The sequence below is a fragment of the Lutra lutra genome, chromosome 1 (assembly GCF_902655055.1).
Source record: "Lutra lutra chromosome 1, mLutLut1.2, whole genome shotgun sequence".
Taxonomy (NCBI): domain Eukaryota; kingdom Metazoa; phylum Chordata; class Mammalia; order Carnivora; family Mustelidae; genus Lutra; species Lutra lutra.
This window is the reverse complement of record NC_062278.1, coordinates 13,530,015-13,555,175: the sequence shown is the minus strand read 5'-3', so window position 1 is coordinate 13,555,175 and position 25,161 is coordinate 13,530,015. Positions and strand designations below refer to the sequence as shown.

General features: G+C 46.1%; 1 protein-coding gene across 1 annotated transcript in view; it reads right to left on the bottom strand.

Moving 5' to 3' along the window:
• TIAM1 (TIAM Rac1 associated GEF 1) overlaps positions 1–25,161 on the bottom strand; it is a 383,611-nt gene that overhangs the window by 124,476 nt on the left and 233,974 nt on the right. Inside the window, 2 exon segments of the mRNA XM_047721169.1 lie at positions 8,091–9,064; positions 19,244–19,421. Coding sequence (XP_047577125.1) covers positions 8,091–9,053 — 963 coding nt within the window. The 5' untranslated portion in view covers positions 9,054–9,064; positions 19,244–19,421.

Genomic DNA, 25,161 nt, shown 5'->3' with positions numbered 1-25,161 from the left:
ATTTCTAAAACCCAGCTCTAGTTCTCCCTTCTCCCTTTCCCAAGACAACACTTCCATGCCTCTTTATGTTTTCAACACGTCTTCCCTCCTTCTCTAATGATCCCCAATGGGAGTGACTCAAAATTTCTCTCAACCCAAAGTTCTTACAGTTGCTAAAAAGGAGTCAGAAGTATGTTGGCAAGTGCTTGAAATGTTGCTACAGGTAATTCCAGACTGGGGACTGCCAACATCTGAGCTAATGAATCATCTTCTTTCTTTTTATCTGCTTTTTTCTATGTAGGTGCCTCAAACCTTGTAGTCATCCTTCCCCTCCTCACTACCCACGATGTATCTATCACCCGACCTGCGGGTTCCTTTCTCAGAGCCACGGCCATGGTTCCTCAACAAGCTCTCTTCCCTCAACGTTCCTCAAGGCACCCGGCACACCACAGCCAGGCAGACCTCCCAGGAGCCATGTGGAAGGCTTCTCGGCCTGCCTTGCAAAGCCCCCTGCAGACGTCCAGCCTTCACACTGGAGCGCAGGACGGACCTACCAGTCAGTGCAATGGGAGCGCATGCTCCCAACTGTTCTTACTTCCAGGAATACTCATCCTTTAAGGCTCAACTCACGTTCCCCCCTTTCCACAGCTAAAAGACTTCTTTCCCTCCTCCGACTGCCAGGCCAAATTCTCTGCAGCATCTTGTTCCCCTGCACCAGCTCTGCTCCCTCAAACACGCAGGGCACACTCCCACCTCCCAAATCAATGACCAACTCCCAAGTCTACCCTTTCAAGGGGGTCAAGCCTGACCACCCCATCTCATATGGCCTCCCGCATCCCCCACTGCCTTGTCTGCCCTGCCCTGCTCTTTTCTCCATAGCATGTCGAGCGCTTATTATGCTGTTTTCTGCCTACACATCCCCATTTCACCTCAAACTAGCTCCATGAGCTCAGGGACCTTTTCCTGTTGACAGGTCCCAAAGCAGTACTAACAGTATCTGGCGTGGAGTAGGCAAGACACTTCAGAAAAATAAACCCACCTTTGCAGGGCGCCTGGGTGGCTCAGTCAGTTAAGGGTCTGCCTTTGGTTCAGGTCATGATCCCGGGGTCCTGGGATGGAGCCCCACGTCGGACTCGCTGCTCTCCCCCGTCCTCTGCCCCACCCCCACTCATGTGTGCGCATGTGCACGCACGTGCCTCTCTCTAATGAATAAATAAAATCTTAGTAAATATAAATAAATAAATAAATAAAAATAAACCCACCTTTCCGTGAATAAACTGCTATTCATTTTCCACCATAATCTCCAAACAAGGAGAACGGTTCCTCATGGATTACATTTTCGTTTGATTTAAAGGTTTGCTCATCTCCCAGCTCAGCTCAAGCCTAGCTACGGTTGAACTGAGAAGTGAGCCCTACTTGTCAAGCTGTACTTTGCAATCTTCAAACAATCCGGTTTTATTATGTCATTTATAGACATAACCAGAGTTAAAGTGTTTTCTTTAACTTTTTTTTTTTTAAACTAGAAAAAGACAGGACGGGCTGTCCTATGGGCCACATTAGATAATCTGCCAACAGTCGTCCAAAGTAAACTGCACCCATATGACAATGAAAATCCTATTTCCTAAGTTCTACCTTGGGCTCCATGGAGGCCCTCTTAGGCCCTCATAGCAGGCTTCTGGAATGGCTCTAAGCCCCCAATTCCAGCCTTTCCTCCTCCTCAGTGATGCTAAGAAACCAGCAGTTTCATCAATGAACACAGACGTTCCTCTTCTTCAAGCATTAAAATAAAAATGGGAATTTCGAAGGCCTAAACTTCCCCAGCCTGTATTAGCCTTGATGGGCAGCTCAAAGTGTGGACCAGGGATCCTCAGGTAATTTCCGGGGGGCTATCATGCCCTGCCTTTTCCAGCTACCTGGGCAAAGTCACATTTTCCCCCCAACCAACCAACCAACACAACCACAAAAGAGTGAAGGCAGAAGCAGAGAAGAGACTCTAGGGTCTCCTGTTTGCCAGAAACTGTAGAGATTTGTCAAATATAAATTAACACCTCTCTCCTCCCTAATTTTTTAAATTTTAGAAAATAAAAAAATTTAAATAAAAAGTCATTTCTGTGAACATATAATGTGTTTATTGGTTCTATTTTAAAAATGAATCAACAAGTGGTTGTTTTTTTTTTTTGGTTTGGTTTTTTGGGTGGTTTTTTTGGAGGGGGTTTTTTGGTTTTTTTTTTTTTTTTCTTTCCTGTTTCAATTTCTAGTGTGATAACTATTTATAGCTAGAAGCCACATAAACAGAAGCCCTTTGGAGTCCACCATACTTTTTACAAGTAGAAAGGGTCTGAAACTAACAACACAGCCATCCCCCAACTACCTACTCACCCTCTCACTCCCCAAAAGAAGATCTTGGCCAAGAGGCAGATACTCCTGCTGAAAATGGTTGGGCTTGCTTTCAAAACACTATCTCATTGCTTAACTTAGATGCCAGAAAAAGGAAGATCAAGGGAAAAGGAAAAAAGAAGCATCGAATGGTCTGAAGAAAAGGCAAGGAAAGGGGTTTGTTTTTTTTAAAATAAATTTTATATGAAAATATATTGTTTCATGAAGAATTAACCTGGGGTTATTAACCAGAAGCTTCTAGATGGACTTCGGGGAACCCATGGAGCCCCTGAAATAGAAGGCAGAAGGGTGGTCCATGTGTTTATCTAAGAAAAGGGTCCAAATTTTTCATCCAACTCTCAAAGGAGTCTGTGACCAAAGGTTAAGAATCTCTTGGATGCTGATGTCGGTTTTCAGCTTGGGGAACATACTTATTCCTAAGCCATTTAAACTAAGTGTAAAGGAAAACAAAATTTTATAAAAACCAACGCAATTTTGCTAGGAACTCAAGAGCCTCTTCCAAGAACACTGCACACCCCTTGTTGCTGAAATCATGGATCTAGGACTTGCCTTTCCAAACAAGAAAGTAAGGCTTTCTTCTGAACCCTGCCGTGGACACCTCTCTCAGGAACCACTGTGCCTGGGCTACAGTCTGAACATTCCTACATTCTTTTCAGTCAATCACCCTTTTTCGCTTCCGGCCCAGAACTGAGGAATTTGATCTTAAAATCTAAGGACACATAAGTTGGAATCTGTTTGAGAATGAGGAGGAAGTCATGGTGTGGGGGTGTGGGCTTCTGAAGAACGACCCTGGTCAGTGAGTCAGGAGACCTAGATTTTAATCTAATTGCGAGACCTGGTCACCTCATCTCTTTAGATATATTTCCTCCCCCGCAAAGTGAGGGGGCTGGACATAGGGGTGATCTGTGAGCTGGAAATCAGGCTGAAAAGAATCTGTCAATGGCCCACGGGGGCCAGAAACGGATGGAGAGCTCTGCCTTACCTCGTTCTGACTCCATCCGCTATGGTATGAAGATTTCTGGGGACACAGAGGTGGTCAGAAATTGCACAAACACACAAACCCATCATCAGTGTCCCATCTCCACAAGGGGGCTCTGAGCAGGGGGTCCCTCGCTATCTCCAGGCTGTGGCTCCTTGAGAAGTTCTTGGTAAGAGCAGCTCCCCCTCTTCCATCTCCTAAGTGGATGAATGAAGCTCTCCTCCCAAGTCCCATACAATGGCCCCAAGCCAAAGCTTCCCTTTGAAATACACAGCCTGGCTCCAAGACTCTCCATCAGTTGGCAGTTCTCTCTTTCCACCTCACCCACTGGAAGTCTGAGACACAGGAGGGCTGAGCTCTGAAATAGGAAGCCGAACTATTCCCATCACAACTAATAACCATTACCGACTGAGCTTCTCCTGCGTGAAGAGACAACGTGCCAGGAGCTTCGTACTCACTTCCGTGCGGAACTCCCATCAGCCCCATTCAGGAGGCACCGAGGTCCATCCAGGTTACACAACCAACAGAAACAGGGCTCAGACCAACGAGCTCGACTCTGCTGGATTTCAGAACGTCTTTACGTGATATCAGGCTTCCCCAGCTCTGAGTGTTAACCATGGGAATATCGGAGACAGTCAAGTTCAGTCCAAAAGACCAATAATGTATCCATCAAATCAAGGACCAATCTATTCTTATCTTTCTCCAGACATCAATGCAAGTAAACTCTGCTTTAAGCGATACAGATAAACCCTTCCAACAAAGGAATACAAAACAGTCGCGACACAAATTTTCATGCACATTGTGTGCGTGCACACACACGTGCACACACACACTCAAACCTACTGAATTAAATAATTGCTCAGCACTCGCCGCGTGGCAGGCATGAAACAGGTGTTACTTTTAAAAAACTACATGTGAGCTCCAAGGCCTCATGTTTCAGTAACATGTCCAACTACTGAACAAACAACAAAAAAAGGAAAAACAGTCAGACTCTTTTCCGATCATTTTCAAATCCAATGAAGTTGTTCCCATTGTTTCAGATAAAGTGTATTTCATCCCAGGCTCATTTCATCCCCACACTCTGGGGCCAAATGTCTTCCAGAAACTCTTCTTCTGGGGAGTAAACTGCTGACAGTTACAGATTCAACTACGTCACCAGAGCAGGATGAAGGAACTTTAACATCTCCGATCCAAGCTCGCTGAAGAGATCCCCCGGGTCAGAAACTTTTACCAACAACAACAACAAAAAAAGAACAAAAAAAAAAAAAAAGGAATTCTTTTCAAGGAAGCTTCCACACCCACTGTCTCTTAAAATACACTGTTTGGAACATAGTGGGTTCTCAAGAAATCGCGTTGGATGAACACGCCAAACTTAGACTAGGAAGCGTGGGTGGATGGGGACTGTTGTGCATAATTCTGGGGTTTGTTTCAAGTCATTAAAGATCCTCGCTCAACATATAAAGTCAATACGAAAATAATTCTTCTGTTCATTCTATGGACTCTGCAACAGGTGTCCATGCTGGGTGCCCGCCGGGTTCCCCTAAGGGTGCTTATCAGAGGGTGGTGTCCCTCGCCGCAGACAGAGAAGGAGCCTGCATGGCACACAAGACGGGAGTGACTCGCCCAAGGTCACCGGTCAGCGAGGAGCCAGCCAGGATGTAAATGGACGCCTCTGGACTGCGAGTCCGTTGCTCTCTGCATCACATTAAGCTGCTGAGGCAGTGACTTTCTGAGACACCACATTTAGATGATCTCACTTCCATATATTAACAATTTCCTAAGGCGCTAAGCCAAAGATGGAAATTCCATAGAGCAATGACACGTGAGAGCTCACAGTGGTACCAGCTCTGCAGGAGAAAACTGCTCTGCCCCTCTCTTCTGGGTGTAGTCAGCTGTGACTCAAACCCCCATCCGTGGGGGGTGGGCTGAACCAGAGGTCCAGCTGTCCCCAGCCTGGGGAACGGGGGGGGGGGGTGCACAACATGGAGCTGGAGAGCCAGAATACAGCCAGGCACCCCTCTTAGATCTCATACAGAATGTGAGCTAACGTGGGGCACCTGGCAAGCTCAGTAGGGTAAGCTTCTGACTCTTGATTTCCGCTCAGGTCATGATCTCAGGGTCGTGGGATCGAGCCTCATGTCAGCCTCCGCCCTCAGCGTGGAGTCTCTCTCTTCCTCTGCCCCCACCATTAAAAAAAAAAAAAAGTCCTGGGTGGCATTGTTCCAGGTAAGAGGGACAGTCACAGATCACAGGTCATGTTCCTTTCTCAATTGTCTGCATCAACGCACCCTTCTCTGAATCCTGAAGGCCAGGAGCCCCTCTCTTCGTTTCAGACTTGCAGTGCCATTCCAGCCGTGCCTTCAAGACCAAGCCTTCAGCCCCTTTCAGGTCACAGGACAGGTCACCTATCTCACAGGTCTCTCCACTTACCAAATGGACAGTGAGGAGCAGCCCTCGCAGGGAAGGTTGTTCCATCATTCCCATCAGTGAGTCTCGCCCCCGAGAAGAGAACGGTACAAAATTCAGGTATCCATGTGGATGCAACCTCAGGCTCATCTCTGATTGTAGAGTCAACGTCTTTAACAACTGTTTCTAAGACACAAGACTTTGACAGAAACACCGAACCACCCTGGGCCTTTAAGTCCTACACTGCCACTAATAAGGAACACAGCCAACGACTAACGAATCCTCCCCTACCGGCTGCTGCCAAAGTACCGGGCACTGTGTCACTTCATTCCATCTTCTCAAAAGGCCTTACTTATTATTCCCGCATCTGATAGTTTTTTGCCCCAAGTCATCCAGGCGAGGAGTGGAGCCCCGATGCCTGGCTTGGACATCATCAGCACAACTTGCCCTCCGACATATGAATGGATAAAAGAAAACTGCGGCAAACACACACATGCTAGAATATTCCTCGGCCTTAAAAAGGAAGGAAATCCCAGCTACAACATGGATGGACCCTGAGGAAATTACGCTAAGGGAAAGAAGCCAGTCACAAGAAGACCACTATTACCTGATTCCACTTATGGGAGATCCCTAGAGTAGTCAAATTCATGGAGGCAGAAAACAGAATTGGGGCTTCGGGGCAGGGGTGGGGGGGATGTTGGGGGAGGAAGAGGAGAGGTTGCTGCTTAACAGGTTTTCAAGATGGAAAGAGTTCTGGGGATGGACGTAGTGATGGGTGCCCGACAGCGTGAACATGAACTACACACTTCAAAATGGTCAAGATGGTAAATGTCATGTGTATTTTTATCACAGTCAAACATGATTTTGGAAAGAAAAGGAGGGGAGAAGTCAAACACGGTCTCCTTTAACCCATATAAACTTGGAGGAACATACAGAAAGTTTTAATTATTCTAATACAGAAAGCTAGCGTAGGAGAAGAAACAAAAAACACCGAGGACTTCCCTGATGGCTGGTACAGGAGAATTTAAAATTCCAACATAAAATCAGAAACCTGAGATCAGGGCAATTTTAAAAATCTGCCCTCCAGCAAGAACACAGTGCCCATTTTCTCTGCCCCCTCTTTGGGTTCCCCACCATCTGCCTATTTTACTTAGACCCCTTTTCCGAGAGAACTAAACCTCAAAATGCCTGTCTGACTCGTACTGGAACAGCACCACCCCTGCCTGGTCAGCTCAGAGGGCACCTGCCGCTTTCCCGCTGACCACGGTGCTGTCGGCTGGTCACCTTGGAGGCTGATGTGCCTTTCGAGGCAAATGGATTTGACTGGATCTCTGATCAGAAGCACTGTCTTGTTAAACCATGAACCCATCCTCAACACCAGCCAGGACGCCCGGAACTCAGCAACTGGGAACAGCAGGACCAGAAAAGGACCAGGGCATGCAGGAGTGCGAGGTGGGCTCTTAGGCTCCCTGGGAGTATCACTACCAATGAAGGCGATGTGACCTCTTTTCATCAGCAAGGCACTTGTAAAAAAAATCTTTAAAAGAAACGCCTTCACAGCCATCTCTCTCCTGCCCTAGACCCCTGAACAGGCGAGTTGAGCCCTTTTCACTCCCATTTTTCAGAGAAGCAACTAGAAGTCAGGGTTTGCCCAAGGTCAAACAACGAGCTGGCTGCAAAGTAGGAACTGGAAGCCGCCCATGTTATTCCTTCCGCTACCCCTCCCTCCAGAGACAGGGCTGGCCGGCATCACAAGGAACAGGAAATTGAAATGGCTCCTGGTAAGGCAGGAAGCCTGCCAACCTCCGCGAGAAGCTCACCAATGACCAGAGCCCGCCCTGAATCAAAGATGCCTCCTCCAAGGAGCTTCCGACTAACCCGTCTTCCCACCCGCGGCACTGGAGAGACACCCCGAGAGTGCACAACCCGCTGGGGCCCATCTGTCCGGGGAGAGGAAGGAGGCTCAGCAGAAGCGAGATGCTATTCGAGAGCTGAGCTGGAGAGGCAGCAGGTCCCAAGTATGAACTTATCAGCTTTATTCTCACTCCTACCCACATCACCCCCCCAACACACACACACACACACACACACACACACACACACACACACACGCACACTCTTCCCTTCATCCCACCCCTGGCACCGAACTGGAAGATGGGCAAAGCAGAGCTGAGACAAATCCCCCCCCGCCCCGGAGAGGGTGGGGGGGGACAGCAGCAGCAGCAGCAGCCACCAGGCACTCAAAGATGGGAACCTTGCAGGAGCAAAAACATGCACTTGAACTCATGCACCATTTCCAAAATAGTGAGACAGATTTCAACCACTTTACCTGAGTTGTTTTTGCTCTTCTGCCTTGCATGCTGTTGCTATGGCTAATCTGTGGGTTAGTGGCACCTTCAGAAAGACAGTGAGACTTCCTACAGGGGAGTGTGTTGTAATTACTGTAGGGAAGAGACTCTTCGGTAGCAGCTGGTGGCATCTTATGGTCTGCAAGATCGGGAATATCAGACACCAGATTCCGACAGTAGCCTGCGAACTTGCTCCTGGGCCCCCCGTTTGCCGTCACCCCGGCGTTTTTCTGAGCATACAAGTCACCCAGGGAATTGGCACGCTGACAGCTGCTGAGCTGCCGGGGGCTCGCCCGGGGTTCCATGCCCCGAGCCTCCTCGCAGTCTTTCTCTTCGGTGGAACCCAAGATCTCTTCGTTGCTTGTTAAATGTTCTTGGCTCAGATCGGAGAGTGAGAATTCCAGGCTGTCCTCCCGCCAGATGTCTGCAGATTTGGAGCGTTTCTTCTTAAAGCTCGCCGTCTCCATGAAAGTGGGCCCGTTGGATGTGTAGAGATGCTGCCTCCTGCCTCCGTCAGCCAAATACGTAGCGTCATCCCCGTAGAGCCGGGTCTCCTCCGAGTCTGGCATGCTCTGCACAGAGGCGGCTGTGAGGACGACGCTGCTGTCCGCGCTGGGAGTGACAGAAGAATCGGTGTACGACACAGGTCTCAAGCCCATGTCCACTCGGTCCACCCAAATGGGGCTGCCGAAGTCCTCTAGGGTACCCTCCTGGGAGAAGGGCTCCAGGCCATTCTCGGCCAGGGACTGCGGGATGCTGGGCGTGCTGCTGGATCGTGTGCTCACTTCGGAGTTCCTGTGGATCACCTTCCCCGAGGACGCGTGCCTCGTCCGCCGAGCCTTGTGTGACAGGCGCAGTGAGCGGGATGTGTGCTTACGGCCCAGGCTGGCATGCTTTTCTCCATAAAACTCATGCTCTACATTTTGACTTTCTGCGTTTCCCATGGTTTTATGGTCTGCAGCATGGGGGGTGGGAGGAAAGAGAGGAGGGGATAAGTGAGTCACAAATGGGTAGTTTAACAGAAAGAGCTCAGGGTGCGGGGCAGGCAGAGAGCTTGGTAAGGCGACAGGACACGATCCTCTGCCCACCTGGCAGGTGCCTGGGCCCTGACACACTTGAGGTGAGAACTGACACCTCCACTGAGACGGGCCCCCGCGATGTGAAATGAGAACCCAGGTAGACATGTGGAGAATTAAACGTGTCTGTGCCCAGAGGGTAGCTAGCTGCCCACGGGGCCCGCTGCCATGCTGCCTTCACAGGGCTGCGAACCCTCGTGGTTCCCTCCAGCTCGGCTTACCAAACTCGGCTTCTCTCCAGACACCGAAAACCCTGAAAGCACAACCGGACTTTCTTTTTTTTTTTTTTTTTTTTTTTTGTTAAGAGTTTATTTATTGGGGCGCCTGGGTGGCTCAGTTGGTTAAGCAACTGCCTTCGGCTCAGGTCATGATCCTGGAGTCCTCGGATCGAGTCCCACATCGGGCTCCCAGCTCCATGGGGAGTCTGCTTCTCCCTCTGACTTCCCCTCTCATGCTCTCTCTCTGTCTCTCAAATAAATAAATTTAAAAAAAAAAAGAGTTTATTTATTTATTTGACAGACAGAGATCAGAAGTAGGCAGAGAGAGGGGGAAGCAGGCTCCCTGATGAGCAGAGAGCTGGAGGCGGGGCTTGATCCCAGGACCCTGAGATCATGACCTGAGCCAAAGGCAGAGGCTTTAACCCACTGAGCCACCCAGGCACCCCAAAACGGACTTTCTGCTGGAAATGATAATGTAGTTCAAAAAGCAGTAACCAAACTCACCGGAGCATTTGACAACCTCCCTCCCTCCCAATGTTTCTGTTTGATCCGGACTCCCATCTACATTTCAAAATCAGGGGCGCCTGGGTGGCTCAGCTGGTTGAGCGATGCCTTCGGCTCGGGTCATGATCCCGAACTTCCGGGATCGAGTCCTGCATCGGGCTCCCGGCTCCTTGGGGAGTCTGCTTCTCCCTCTGACCTTCTCCTCTCTCATGCTCTCTCACTCATTCTCTCTCAAATTAATAAATAAAATCTTTTAAAAAAAATCAATCAAAACTTGAAACACTCAAGAGATTAATAAGTCCGATCAACTCTTCCTAGTTCATCCAGGTCAAAAGGAACAATGGGCTTTTACCTGAAATTCGATTCAATGCCCTGGCATTCTGAAAACCTTAACTTTTGGTATATCAGAGGGGGCATGAAGTGGGAGGCAGGGAGAGGGAAATGGGCAAAACCAAAAGAAACCCCCCTCTCTGCTTAGCAGCAGACTAATGGGTTTATTTCTGGGAGCAAATCCAAACCAGGAACATTAATCTGGTACAGAGTGCCCTGCACACAGAAATTCACATTATGAAACCACTAAATGTGATTCAGCCTTTTGGGGCTACCCAGGTTAATTCAAGCCCTTCCTTCCCATTTTCCGGTCTCTCTCCCTGGCCTGGTGACTGTCACCCACAGGGGGAAAGAAGAAAGACCTTCAAAGCTCAGCGACTGTGACTCTCTTAGCCTCTTCTCCTTACTCTGTTCTTTCTCTGTACCATTCAAATTGTATGCGCTGAAGACACACACATAAAAGTGGCCAGAAAGGAAAAGAGGGAAAATATAGTAGCTGTATATATTCCTGCGCTGATGTTTCCAACCACCTACATAGTCATTCATTCAGAAAATACATGAGCACCTACCATGCTGTAGAAGCCAGAGACACAGCAGCAAACAACAGAGACACACTCCCAACTCTCAAGAAACGGATACTGTAGCCAAGAAAGGTAGACAAGAAAACAGTGAAAGGTACGAGGGGGGATGCAGAGAACGAATTGACCAGGACCACGACAAAGAGTCAGGACTATCAGACACCTTCACACTGATCCAGAATCATTCTATAATCTCACACTCCATCTAAAACACTCCATCGACTCAGACGAGCCCATCTTCGTGGAAACCAAATCGGTGGCCACAGGAAGGGAAAACCTCCATTTCATGTTCCAGTGAGTTCGGAGGTAACTCACACAGGCACCAGATATTACACTTTTCCCATACTGGAATATTCCCCACCGGGTCACACGTCATGTGATTCTCAGAGGGAACTTTCCAAGCAGGAGAATCTCCTTTTTCCTGGCAGCAAGTATATTTCAAAGCAGTTAATAAGCTCCTGCCTCTCTGGCTGGCGTCTTTAAGGAGCAAAGAAAAAAAAACAACAACAACAATTCAACTCACTAGAGGGGAAAGAAAAACATCCACTATCCATACACGACCATTTGTGATCTATATCCTGAAGAATATTGTGTGCTACGTTTTGAAAGTCAAATAAATAAGAAAGCGTTTCTTTTTTTTTTTTTTAAGATTTATTTATTTTAGAGAAAGAGAGCACACATGTGAGTGCAAGGGGCAGAGGAGAGGGAGGGAGGGAGAGAGAGAGAGAGCCCAACGCGGGGCTCGATCTCACAACCCTGAAATCAAGACCTGAGCCAAAAACCAAGAGTCAAACGCGTAACGGAAGGTGCCACCCAGATGCCCCGACACGTAAGCATTTTTTTTTAAAGATTTTATTTATTTACTGAACAGACAGAGGTCACAAGCAGACAGAGAGGCAGGCAGAGAGAAGAAGGGAAGCAGGCTCCCCACTGAGCGGAGAGCCCGATGTGGGACTTGATCCCAGGACCCTGAGACCATGACCTGAGCCAAAGGCAGAGGCTTTAACCCACTGAGCCATCCAGGAGCCCCCATATAAGCATTTTAATAACTAAAGGCCATGGCCAATTCCTTAGAGTTCTTGATCTTTTAAAGTACATGGTGAGACAACTGAATGTGTCTATGTATCCGTATGTTTTGCCAATAAATAATAAAAAGCTTAGAACGAGTGTCAGCCATGGTTCCACTTTAAGAATCAATAGGTTTAGGGGCGCCTGGGTGGCTCAGTGGGATAAAGCCTCTGCCTTTGGCTCCGGTCATGATCCCAGGGTCCTGGGATTGAGCCCCACATCGGTCTCTCTGCTCAGCGGGGAGCCTGCTTCCTCCTCTCTCTCTCTGCCTGCCTCTCTGCCTACTTGTGATCTCTGTCTGTCAAATGAATAAAATCTTTAAAAAAAAAAAAAGAAAAAAAGAAAAAAAAATCAACAGGTTCAAGTTTAAAAGAAGGAAAAGAATGATGGGGGCAGAACTGCATGTAAGACAAGCAAAACTGTCTCCTCACACCCACAAAGAGGACCCTTCTCTATTCTACGTATTAAAAGCCTGCAAATATAAATTGACAGGCGTATTCCCAACAACACATTTTTTGGTGAGGCTCGTTTCTGCCAACAGAAAAGCAATCAAGTTAAAAGCCTCAGGAGAGGTTTCCTAAAGGAAATGGCCCCAACCTTCAAGAATTACAGCACCTAATGCATCACTCCGACGGGCCTGTTATATTAATAGCATTTTTAGTAGCAGGATTCTTTCCAGCCGGCCAAGGTAGGAAAGAAGCCATTTTTATCTTCAGAACTAGAATTTAGAGACGAATGCCAAATCTCCTAAATCCTACCAAGAGAAATTCTCACGGGGTGACCTAAACAGAGTCGGCAGGAAGTCTGAAGCAAGTCAAGAAAAATCAGCTGCTGGGGACCTGCTGAAATAGCCCTTAATTTGAAAACTTTTCCTGAAAGGTTGGTGAGAACCACAAGGGCTCATGTGGCGTTGGTGGGGGGACGCAGAAGTTAACAGAAGCATGAAAAATTAAAATTGCTCATGGATGGGGCACCTGGGTGGCTCAGTGGGTTAAAGCCTCTGCCTTCAGCTCAGGTCATGATCTCAGGGTCCTGGGATCGAGCCCCACATCGGGCTCTCTGCTCAGCAGGGAGCCTGCTTCCTCCCTCTCTCTCTCTGCCTGCCTCTCTGCCTACTTGTGATCTCTCTCTGTCAAATAAATAAATAAAATCTTTAAAAAGTATATAAATAAATAAATAAAATTGCTCATGGCATTCAACAGACACAATCTCCTCTTTCTGAGACAATCTCTGCCCCATGGGAATGTTGTGCCCCTCCAGAACACGGGCGAACTGGAAGTTCTAATCCTCTGCCTGCACAAAAAGGTAAAATGCCAGCGACTTCCATCATCTGAATACCTCCCTAGTCTCTGTTTAACCCCATCACTGACTTTTATTGCAAACAAAAAACCCAGTTCGTAATTTACATCCGCACCCAGTCTGTTCCCGTGAGTCAGGAAGGGACTTCGGGGCAGAAAGCAGCTTTCAGTTCCTCAGTAGCCTCTACGGAGGCTAGAAGTGTTCGACTCCGGACAGGGAGACAGTCAGCGGTCATGCATTTTAGGAACAGAGCAGAAGGTGAGTGATCAGTAGTACCTCACCAACGAGATCATCACACTGTCACGAGGTGAGAAAACAGAGATCAAGGTCAGACTGAAATGCAAAAAACAGGACAGAAATGAAAAAGAAGAAAAAAAAAAGAAATTACAAAGAAGAGTGTCAGAATAAGAGTACTCAACCTCTAGCCAGAAACTGTCTCCAGTTTTAAACTTATTAAAACTATCACTTCCTTATGTAGCATGATAGTGGTTCCAAATAAATTACATTTTCAGGGAGCACTTAGAGGGAGGGGGATTAGGTAAGAGGTATTGGGCAAGATTTTATCACAAGAACAACCCTCAGTATTTAGACCTCAAATCTGGCTTCTCATACTTTCTTTTCAAAGGTCTAAGTTCTGGCTACCTGAGCCTGCCCCAGGGCCTTTGCCCATGCTCTTCTTTCTGCCTGCAACCATCCTTCACTACCTCACTCACATTCCAGTTCATTCTGACTTTGACTCAAATACTGTCTTCTCAGGGTGATCTTCCCTGACCTCTATCCAAAATGACAGCCCCCCACCAACAGGGCTCAATCCTTACCCCTTTTCTTTTCTTTTCCTCCTTAGCCTTTATCACAACCGTAACACACAATATATTTCACTTACTTAACTTTTTTATTCTCTGTCCATCCCCACCAGAACATAAGCTTCAGGAGGGCTAAAAGTTCTGCTTGTCTTATTTACTGCTACATCCTCAGTGCCTAGAACACCGCCTGAAAGGTAAATGGTGCTCAGCGGCAAAACACTGAACGAGTGAATGACAAACTAAACTTTAACCTAGAATGCAGAAATTCATACAACCACAATAAAAAGGAGATGAGAATGGGACCACGACACAAATTAGGGAACAATACCACAGTGTGGACTAGAGAAAACCACAATGTCAGACTTAACTATGCTAGCCCCTTCCATCAGATGTCTCAAGGACACAGTGGTCATCAACATGCCTGTCACTCTGGCTCCCTTCCACCTGAAGGTCCCTCATCCCAGACCACTCGCCCCTGCTCCACTCTGCTCCCCACCCCCAATTACCTGGCCAAAGAATGAAGGCCTTGCTTTCTGCCTCATTTTACTTCTTGCCCTCAATTCTTCCCTGCCTCCTCTTTTGAGAGCTGTCCCTACAGAATTCAGAGTTCAGAGGGTACCCCTCCCCATTGTCTAGGTGGACAGTGTAGACGTACTCGGCCTCAGAGGACCCAGACAAAATGGAGGCAAGGGAGACATGGTGGCATAGTGGCACGCTGGGTAGGGGGTCACCTGACAGTGGTGCGGGGTCAGTTATCGAGATTCTAGACACTAGAGGCAGTGTGGCTTTTTCTACCACCATGATCTTTCTCTTAAAGCAATGAGTTAAACTTTTCAGGTAATCCTAGTACATTCCTTGAAATCCACCAAGTTAAATACACAGTGAGTAAGTGAAAAGGTATCTTAAGGAAATTTATCAGTAAGAACAGCCATTAGGTTGTACATCATCTGTACAATGTCTTGTGAATCTCTAATTATTTCAAAATTTAAAAAGCAAAGCCTTAAATACCCGAAATAGTCTGCTTAAACGGAATTTCTGTTTAAAAGTGAGAATTTTTCAGGGCCACCTGGGTGGCTCAGGCAGTTCAGTGTCCAACTCTTGATTCTGAATCAGGCCGTGATCTCAGGGTGGTGAGACTGAGCCTGAGTTGAGTTCCTTGCTGGGCATGGAGCCTGCTTAAGATTCTCTCTCTCTCTCTCTCTCCCTCTGCACCCCTCTCCACTCACACGCTTGCTCTCTCTTTCAAAAAAAAATAAAAGTGAGAGTTCTTCAAGATGAAACATTTTAAAATCTGCTTTTATAGCTAAAACATTCTAATATAGTTTAAAACATCTAAAACATTCTAATATAGTCTCAACAAATCAGGCAATAAAAAATAAGCGTGCTATCAGGGCACCTGGATGGCTCAGTTGGCTGAGCATCCAACTCTTGATTTCAGCTCAGGTCATGATCTCCGGGTCATGGGATCGAGTCCTGCATCAGGCTCTGTGCTGGGTGTGGGAGTCTGTTGGGAGATTCTCTCTCCCCTTCTTCTTCTGCCCCTCCCCCTATTCTCCCTCTAATACATAAATAAATCTTAAAAAAAAAATACACATGCATTGAGCATCACCTAGCATCTCTTACCAGGAAACACAAAGTAAGCACAAACCAGTGGTCCAAAGGGAGGTTAAACAGAGAGGTAGAGCTGATTAACTGGGGCAGCGCTTCAGTCTCCATAAAGTAATGAACGAAACAGAACTCGCCACGAGAACGGACCTTTCTCTGACTGATAAAAGACTGAAGAACTCGGGGCCAAAGAAAATAGCAATTGCCCAAAGATTCCAAAGTGCAAACACAAGCATGCTGTGTGGGGAAGTCAAAACCAGAAGCTGCTCGTGCAAGAGTGAGTTTCCTGGTTCCTCTCTCCCAGTCTTATGCAGAAGTACACCTCTGACACAGGTGAGCAAAAATTCCCAAGATGCACCCCATTGTTCTGGCCAAAGAACCAAGAAGAGTGGCTCCTGCCAACCAAGGAATGAGGGGGGGTCTCCGAGGAAAGAGAGCTGGAGAAGCCAATCCACCAGTGCTGTGTATGAATCCATACAAGTCCCAGGCTCACGCCCCTCAGATGCCCAGCCTCAGACCGACCCAAGCAAGACGGTAAAGGCTTTGGGAACCGAGTCACTACATAAAACCACAGCCCACCTCCCAGACTGCCAAGCAAGTGGCCCATGTGTGGGACAAATCCAAAGACGCCCAGTGAAGACTGAGAGATGGGACGGACAGAACGGATGCTTGAGCCATCACCCACCGAAGGGGAAACCCAACTTGCAATCTGGACCTGGCCGAGTGGACTGCCTGCTAAAACAGCAAAAAAGGAAAACCATCATTTTCCAGATGATTTTAACAGGACCTCAAGTCTCCCAATATGACACTTAAAATGTCCACAATGTGTTCCAAAGAACCCAGAAATTCTAACCAGCTCTCCAGGGAAAAGGCAATCCATAGATGTCGATCCTAAAGTGACCCAGATGTTGGAATAGCAAAGACTTTTAAAGCAGCTATCACATGATTGAAACTGCAGGCCAATATATTCTGGGACTCACATACTAGGAAATGTACGCAAAGCACACCCAAATTCATCGATGAAGTGGGGAAAAAATTCTTCAATATTAAAATTTTTTCTCTGGGTTCCCCAGGTGGCTCAGCTGGTTAAGCATCTGACTCTAGATTTTGGCTCAGGTCATGGTCTCAAGGTCATAAAAAAAGACCCCGTGTCCAGTTCTGCACTGGGCATGGAGCCTGCTTAAGATTCTCTCTCTCTTCTCTCTCTCTCTACTTCTGCCCCTTTCCTGCGGCACACAAGTGCACTCTCTCTAAAAAAAAAAAAATAATAAGTAAAATGTTTTTCTTTAGAAATTTCCTCTCCAAAAAATAAAATAAAATAAAGCCACTACTCTAACTATGTTCCCCGAGTAAAGGTAAGCACTCTTGAAATAAATGAAAAGCTCAACTGCTCACAATGTCTACACAAAATCATTATGAACATCAATGATTATACAGGAGTAGAGAAACAGAACACCAATAAAAAAGAAAGGTAAGACCTGTACGACCCAACACAAATCACGCAAACTATGTCTCTCATCACACTGTTACGTTTTCTCCATATTACATGAGAAAACTTTCTAGTTCATAGAAAACCACCCCATGGCCAAGGACTCTGGGCAGAGAGGAACAAACAAAAATATTCTTGTAACTTCAGACTGTTCAGAGGGAAAACAGCGACAGAAAGAAGAAGATACAAAGGAACTAGAAATAACCTCATCACCTTGAGAACTAAGGGTCAAACATCAGTGGAGCAAAAATCTTCTTACTCTCAGAAGTAAAAACTTCTATTTGAGAGATGGCTGGGTGGCTCAGTGGTTAAGCATCTGCCTTTGGCTATCATGATCTCGGGGTCTTGGGATCGAGTCCCACATCAGGCTCCTTGCTCATCAGGGAGCCTGCCTCTCCCTCTGCCTACTCTGTCTGCCGCTCCCCCTGCTTGTGCTATTTCTCTCTCTCTGACAAATAAATAAAGTCTAAAAAAAAAAACAAAAAACTTCTATTTGAGGTGCACAATCTCAACCTTGAGCAGGTTAAAATTTTAAGAATATTAATAATATGTTCACTTTCTCTCTCACACACACACACACGCACACACACGTGCTAGACCTGTATAATAATTTTAAAAGCAATCATTCTGGATAGAGTGATTGTGGGTAATTTCAATTTTTCAAAACTTATACTTTTTTTGGGGGGGTGGTATTTTCTAAAGTTTCTGCACTGAACCGGTAATTGATTTTAAGGAAAGGCAAATAAATAAAACATGTTAACATGCTTTAAGTCCCTGGGTTTTTTGGATAATTGAAGAGAGTGAGGATGTGGGCACTGTGCTGACAGCTACAACAAACGACACCAAACCCAAACTCGTAACAGATGGCTGGGAAAAATTACCTAAGGTAAAGAAAATACTATCTAGCTTGGATTTAATCACGCTTTCTCAACAGCACTTTGCTTGACCTCCTTACATGGCGTCTGTTGCGTGGTTATTTGTACAGTGACACACTTGTCTTGCTTTGTATGGACCCCCTTCCCACCTTAGTATAATGGCAGGGACCCTGCCGTACCCACCCCCATCTTGGTCACCTAAATACATAGCTCTCCTCAGCGGGAGTGTTCCCCATGCAGAATCCCTTAAAACAAGGGCTCTTCAAATATATAAAACATCAGAGCTCATTAGTGGGCCCAAAATGACCCAATTCATATCACATTCAAGACAAAAGTGAGCTCCCAAAGCAAGGCTCCTCAGTCATTGGTGAGGACATTGCGAAATCCAAGCATAAGGCATTGAATGATGCACAGAAATTGTAATTATTAATAATATGATTTTTCACTCCCCCGAGGTATTTAAAAACTTATTAAAATAAACATAATGATCACCCTTCTATGACTTGAAAACAGACCTCCAAATTTGCAGGAGAAAGGATGAAATGTATTTATTTCAAAGTTAAATTTGAAGCGAAAATCACAAGACAACAGATTGCAAATTTAAAATTAGCTTCTAGTGGGAGGTCTTGGTTTCAAGCCTGTTTTTTCTCTACTGGAGGCTGAGCTTGAAGACAGGGGTAGGGTAGGGGGTGGGGGGGAGCTAAGATTAAACTGAGACAAAGTTCTGAAAGTTTTTGCTCAATCTTTACAAACCCATGAGAAGTGTTTTGCCAAGTCACACGCAAACACCCCTAACACAAGAGACTAAACAGGAAAGTTTTGCAACAAATAAAAGATGATCTTTGATTTAGAAAGATTATTATTTTGACTGTATTTATTTTGCTTTTTAGAGATCACCCAAACCAGAAACAAAATATATCATTGTTTTGAAGTTCAGATATGCAGCTAGGTTGGTCTTTTTCAAAATAATCCAATAAAAAGATGGCAAAGCTCAGGGATAAATTTAAAAGACCCTGAGGGCAATTCACAGGGGAGAGAAAAGATCTCATAGGTACCGGCTTCTTCTTTTCTTTTCTTTTCTTTTTTTTAAGTTTGAATGCTAATGCTTTTGAATTCTTAGCTGGGTGTAACCCTAATCCAAAGAAGTGGTTCCAAATTCTTTTTCCCACGAGCTACATGCAACCCAGCAATTCCAATTACACTAAAATGTATCAGTCCCACCACTTTGGAAGTGTTTCCATTGATTCATGCGGATGTATATGGGCTCAAAACGACTCATACAAACCTACCTTACAAGGCAACAGTGGTTCCCAGCCCAACTTGCCCCAAGAGCACTGTGGCATTTAGATACTGAGATGGGAAATGGCGTCAGGATGAACAGCGGCAGGGACTGGGGAAAGTGTCAGCACCTGCCCCTCGGGGAGGCCATCATCGTCTCCTGTGAGTGTCTGAGGATGTGCCGAAAACCTGCAAAGGACGGAAAAGAGAAAGGAAGTGGTCAGCCAGAACACAGAACACGGGCCTTTTCCAAGGAGCCCATTCTCCTTAATTCTCTGACATCCATTCTGTGTGTGATACCAAGCCCCAAATCTAACAGCACAATCTTCAGCTACAGGTAGAGAGTGCAGGCATAATCAGATCCCTAAATAAATACAAGCATATCCTTATTTACGGTAAGAACCAGTCCTACAGACCAAATTATCATTTCCCCCTATTTCTATGGAGAAAAGCAGCAGCTAACAGAAACGGGTTACTGTGGAATGATTCCCATGGCTCCTTCTTCATCTTCAAAAGGTCTCAACGAACAGAGATAATCAATAAAAGCAAACAAGGGAGTCTTGGTTATTATCAAAACAGCTACATTTATGACAAAGGTTGAAGAAAACATCAAAAGACAGTGAAACAAAACAAAACAAAAAAACGCAAAACACACAGAGTTCATGGCATACACGTTCTCAGCTGGCCAGACATCAAATTCAGAGGCAAGTCATGAAGAATATGTACAGAAAAGAACTTAGTGAAATACCTAAACTGCTTTTTAGCACAGAAGATACATGGACAAGGATGGCTCCAGGAACAAGCAGTGTTAAAAAAAAAAAAATGATTAAAAAAATGGTATTTTTTTTTAAGGGGGAAAAAAAAAGCCTGCCTTCTGAGATGAAACTGCAAATACAAAGGAAGAAAGACAATCTGGGGGTCCCGTAGTGAGGGGGTACTGCACCTTATCGCCCTCCTCCCGGACATCCCTCTGTGGGGCTGCCCACTGCCGCTACCCACTGCTGCTGGTTCCAGCAAGGTGTGAGCCTGGGGTGCCCAACGCTTTGAACAGGAACCCAGAGAAAACTGCCTACTTTGTGGAAGGCAGCCCCACAGAAGAAGTCAATAAATAAATGCACACATCCACAGAGAACAGAACAATCAGAGAAGTTGCGATTCTTCCTTATCTCAGAAAACGTACTATTTAACCTGAAGTGGGTGACTCACGCTTTGCAAGGAAGGGAGCCCGCGTCCTCAGCCATACCCCATTATTACCCTACAATACGTGCCCTTTCCAGAATTCCCCCATTGCTAGCTTGTTCTCTCTCTTTTCCTAGGCATCCTCCTGAAGCTGTTCTCTGCGAATTTTCAAATTTTCAAAGCAGTTCCTGAATTGCCTAGGAACTGGCAGAAATTAATAAGCAACAGCCCATTTATATTGAAATGGACTCATTACGGTGCCAGCTGTCAATAATTTGCAAGGCTGGATTCTTGCTGGCAAATGGGAGCCCGCGGGCAGCTGCCCTTCCACCTGCTCCCCAGAAGCTGATAATGCATTTTCTTATACTTTAAAAGAAGGATGTGTTCTACCTTCCAGAACTATAATTTTTCTCCATCTACAGCCTTCTAATTCCTGAGCAGAAGAACAATATGGGGAAGAAGATGAGAGTTACAAGGCATTTTTTAAAATTATTTTTATAAAACACTGCAGGAAAACAAAATTGAGTTGGTAGAATTTTTGTCTGATATAGGTGGGGGGGGGGATGTTCCCTGTGACCCCAGCAGTGGAATTGACCTGTGACGTGGATGAATGAAGAGCCTCATGGATTTTTTGCAATCTGCCGAAAGGCTGTGGTTGCAACGTGCCAAGCAGTACTCGTTTTGCCCAGAGTGGTTGACTCCACCATGGCCCCTGAGAACGATTAGCAGACTCGGAGTTTTCTTCAAGAACTGCAAAGAATTCAGGTTCAATGGAAGGCAGCTATGCACCAAGTTCATGGCTGGGGGTTTGAGCCTCAGTCTTAATGCTTGCATGAGGTCAAATCTTGGCCTCACCACTCACTTTGGTGATCTGGGGGCAAACTCTCCATATCACCCCTCTGCAACAGAATAGCTCGTAAACCACTGGGGTATCAAGAGCACTGAAGATCATCTGTGTCACTTGACTAGCTTCGCGCCTACCATGCCCTCAGTTTGCAATAAACGTTAGCTACGATTCCACCATCACTTGGCATTTGTAAACTGTAAGACGTACACCGTAAGAGTCCACTGTTACTGGGACTTCCTGCAAAGAGGGTGTCTGACTCAATGAAAGTGGGTCCGTGTTATAAGTGGGATGACACAAGTCACCTTAAATTTGTTGGGAGGCAACAAGGGAGTTGACTGACGCAGCTGGAAGATGGGATCTACTCAACTCGTCACGGTGCGCACATGCCACTGTGATGCAATCCAGCAACACCAGCGGCCTGCTTATGTTACACTCATGGGGCATGAACGCTGACTGTACCGCATTTTTCAGTCTCATTCTGATTCACCGTCAACTCCTACAGTCCATCTCTGGGTCAGGTGTCAAGCAGTTTTCACAGGGAAGTATGAGTGCTGGAAGTGGGGGAAGGAATTACCAAAACTCATCTCTGGCTCCATATACTTGCAAAAATGGACAAGGCGGAGGGGTTCCACGGCCCCAACCTTCCAGTCTGAGGTGAGCTGACAATATGACAGATGTCAGAAATATTGTGTCCACGACAGTGGACCCATAGTTTTTCCTAAAAAGTCTCCCAGACCAGAACTTCCTTTTTCACCTTCAAAAAAACACTCCTAAGGAACATCCTGTCATTTTTAAGTCCTAGCAAGTTCCAGAGACCAAAGTATATAGAAAAAGGGACACTGTACATGCTCTTAAAATACCCAGGCTCGTGCACCAAGCTCTCGTGCTTATGTGACCCTGGGCAAGTATAATCAATAGGAAAAATGAGGATGTAAGATTATCAACCTTACTTACCTACCTAAAAAGATTGTTAAAAGACAGAATCAACACGAACCATTACACAAACTATAAAATGCTACCTAAGTATGTTAACTCTTAATTCTATTCATTATGACTTCACTGCCCAAAACTGTTCCACAGTTAGTGAAATAATGAGAATCAGGAAGTTTCCCCTTACCGTGAACCTTAAAAATGAGTAGCAGAGGGAAGGGGGCTTAGAGGTCTTGGACCAAAATCCTGAACAAGTCAGAATTCTGAATGTTTATTTTAAAAGTAATTAGCACCAAAAAAATTTAGTTTTCACTATTCATACTTAAGTCTAAAAATCTGTAGATGGATGGATGGATGGATGGATGGATCGGTCTAGGGCACTGAAAAATTTTACATGATTCAAAAATTAAAGAAAATTCACTGGTCATCTTTTTTACATATTTTTTTAACTATTTATTCAACAAAGGACTCAGTAGTGAGGGACTTTCAAATATATACAATCTAGGGACGCCTGGGTAGCTTAGCCACTTGAGTGTCCGACTCTTGGTTTTGGCTCAGGCCATGATCTCAGGGTCATGAGGTTAAGCCCCACATCAGGTTCCATACTTCCTCCCTCTCCCTCTGCCCCTCCCCCTGCTCATGCGTGCACACTCTTTCACTCTAAAATAAATAAAATCTTAAAAAAAAAGATACATAATCTAAAATAGAAGAAATTACTAACCCCCAAAAACCCAAAAGAAACCCAAAGGATAGAGGGAATAAGGGTAACCATCATACCCTATCAAGCTACCCAGCCAGTTCTATTTATAGTAAGCTTTGTAACAGCCAACTCAAACTGAGAAAACATGGCAGTTGTAAAATTCACAATTCCTAATCAAATGGTCAGAAGAAGGATGAATGTTCTTAGTACCAAGACCAGACAGAAATTTCCACAGTGGTTCTCCGAGGTCACTGTGATGATAAGCACTGCTCTGGGCCATGTCCTCCACATGGGCTCAGTGACACACTTCACAGTGATGTGTCTTCTTGAGAAATGATTAAAAAAGAAAACCACAACTCAGTAACAGAAGTTCTGAAGAAGTAGAAAACTGCTTAAGAGTAGAGAGGCTACATAACCCTCCAGGAAATTGTCCTTAATCCCTGTTTGCTCTCCAGAGTCCTGAGGGGTTGGAAACTTAAGGTAGGGATCTCTGGCTCATGCCCAAGTAGGGTTGGGTCATGCTACAGAATGGCCACCCTCATTTGGCATGAGGTGAGGGATCCACCAGGAGAGAGCTTGTCCACTCTGTGTGAAAACTGAGACTCTACCCCAGAGAAGATGTGCCACACCTTCCCTCCCAGGAGAACCATGTGAGGACTCAAGACAGGAGCAGGATGTTTAGCACAGATGGACAGGTGATGACGGGGGCTCCAAATTCCTACTCCCTAGAGCGTGGATGACATGGCTTTGGCCCAACAGTGTTTTTGCGACAGGTAAAAACAGACACCCTTATCAGTTGAACAAAATCCCTGAAAGTTCCCATATCCCAACACCACACTAGTTTTGAGCAATGCTGTTTCCTAGTATATCCAAGTGTATCTCAAGGTAACTGAGGAAACATGTTCAAAGAACCAGTATTTTCAAGCCAGCTATAAGTCAAGAAAGCTCTACTAAAATAATAACTTTAATTTTAGAACAGTGAATCTTTGGCAATACTTAACCAACAGGTTCAGCAGGGACAGACATTACCATATTTCATAGGAGTAAAGTCAGTGTGTTTCAAAGTGAAGTAACACGTTCTACCCCAACTCAGCGCGATCTACCATTTATGGAATGCTTACTATCTGTCTGGCAGGGTGTCAGAGGCTTGAGGCCAAAACACTCTTCTAAGTTTCCCTCGGTTCTTGGTGTTTATTGTCTTGCAGCTACGTTTGGACACTGGCAACGGCCAATGCATCCAACTCCAACATTGCATCACTCGCTACGGAGCTCCCTCCCAGCTTCATCCAAGAAAGTCTGGAGACTGCCAGTCCCAGAGGGCTGTGTTCCACAGCTGGCCATCCAATCTCCCAAACGCCCCCACGGCTGGGCCCAACAAGGGCCCAAACAAGGCCCAACTGACCAAAGTGGATTTAACAGCTTCCCCAGGACTGACCACGAGAGCCATGTAATTTCTCAAAAATCTAAGTAGTATCATTCCCACTAAGAAATGGCAAAGCTACCAAACACTTGAGAAATCCACCCAACATTCCAAGAGGAGTGACCATGTGCTGTGAGAGCCCACTCAGCTCCAGGCTCCCAGATCCCAAATTCTCAACTTCAAGTTTGAGTCATGTCAAAAAGCACACCCATGTCACTATAAGGGAGAATGAAACATCTGATCCCCAAGGATCATGGAAGAGGAGCAGAACACAGTTAACGGCTAATGCTGAAATCTGTCCTTCAGCATTCCGCCATGCTGGGCCTTAACTTACCAGCGTGTTCCAGTGAGGGAACTAGGTCCCCATGAGAGGACAGTGGGAGAGGACAGTACTCCATTCAAAGTGCTTCCACACCCCCTGTGAGACCCACCAGAGCGTACAATCCTTAAACTGCACACCAGAATTATCTTCTCCAAAACACATCAATCGCCTTAGTTAGATTTCCAACAACGTCTTTTCCAAAGTCCTGCCACCCAAGTCCCTCTCCCTGGGCAGACCTGCCTCCTGCTCCCACACCAGCTGTATAGAAGCCTCCCTAGGGACAGGAAGAAGCCCCAGATCCCAAAACACTGGGACAATGGGTGTGGGTTAGGGCAGCTCCTCTTTCACTGTCAAAGACTGCAGCTCCAGAGGGGGACTTTGGTTCTAGGTCTTTCTGGCTTTCCACGCCTGCTGTTTATAACCAGGAGACTGACTGGAGAGCAGTCCTCCACTCTGAAGGACATAGTTGACCAGAAGGGCATCCCAAGAGTAGGGACTTTTCAGTCTCAACCGCTGCTGGCTGACTCTACC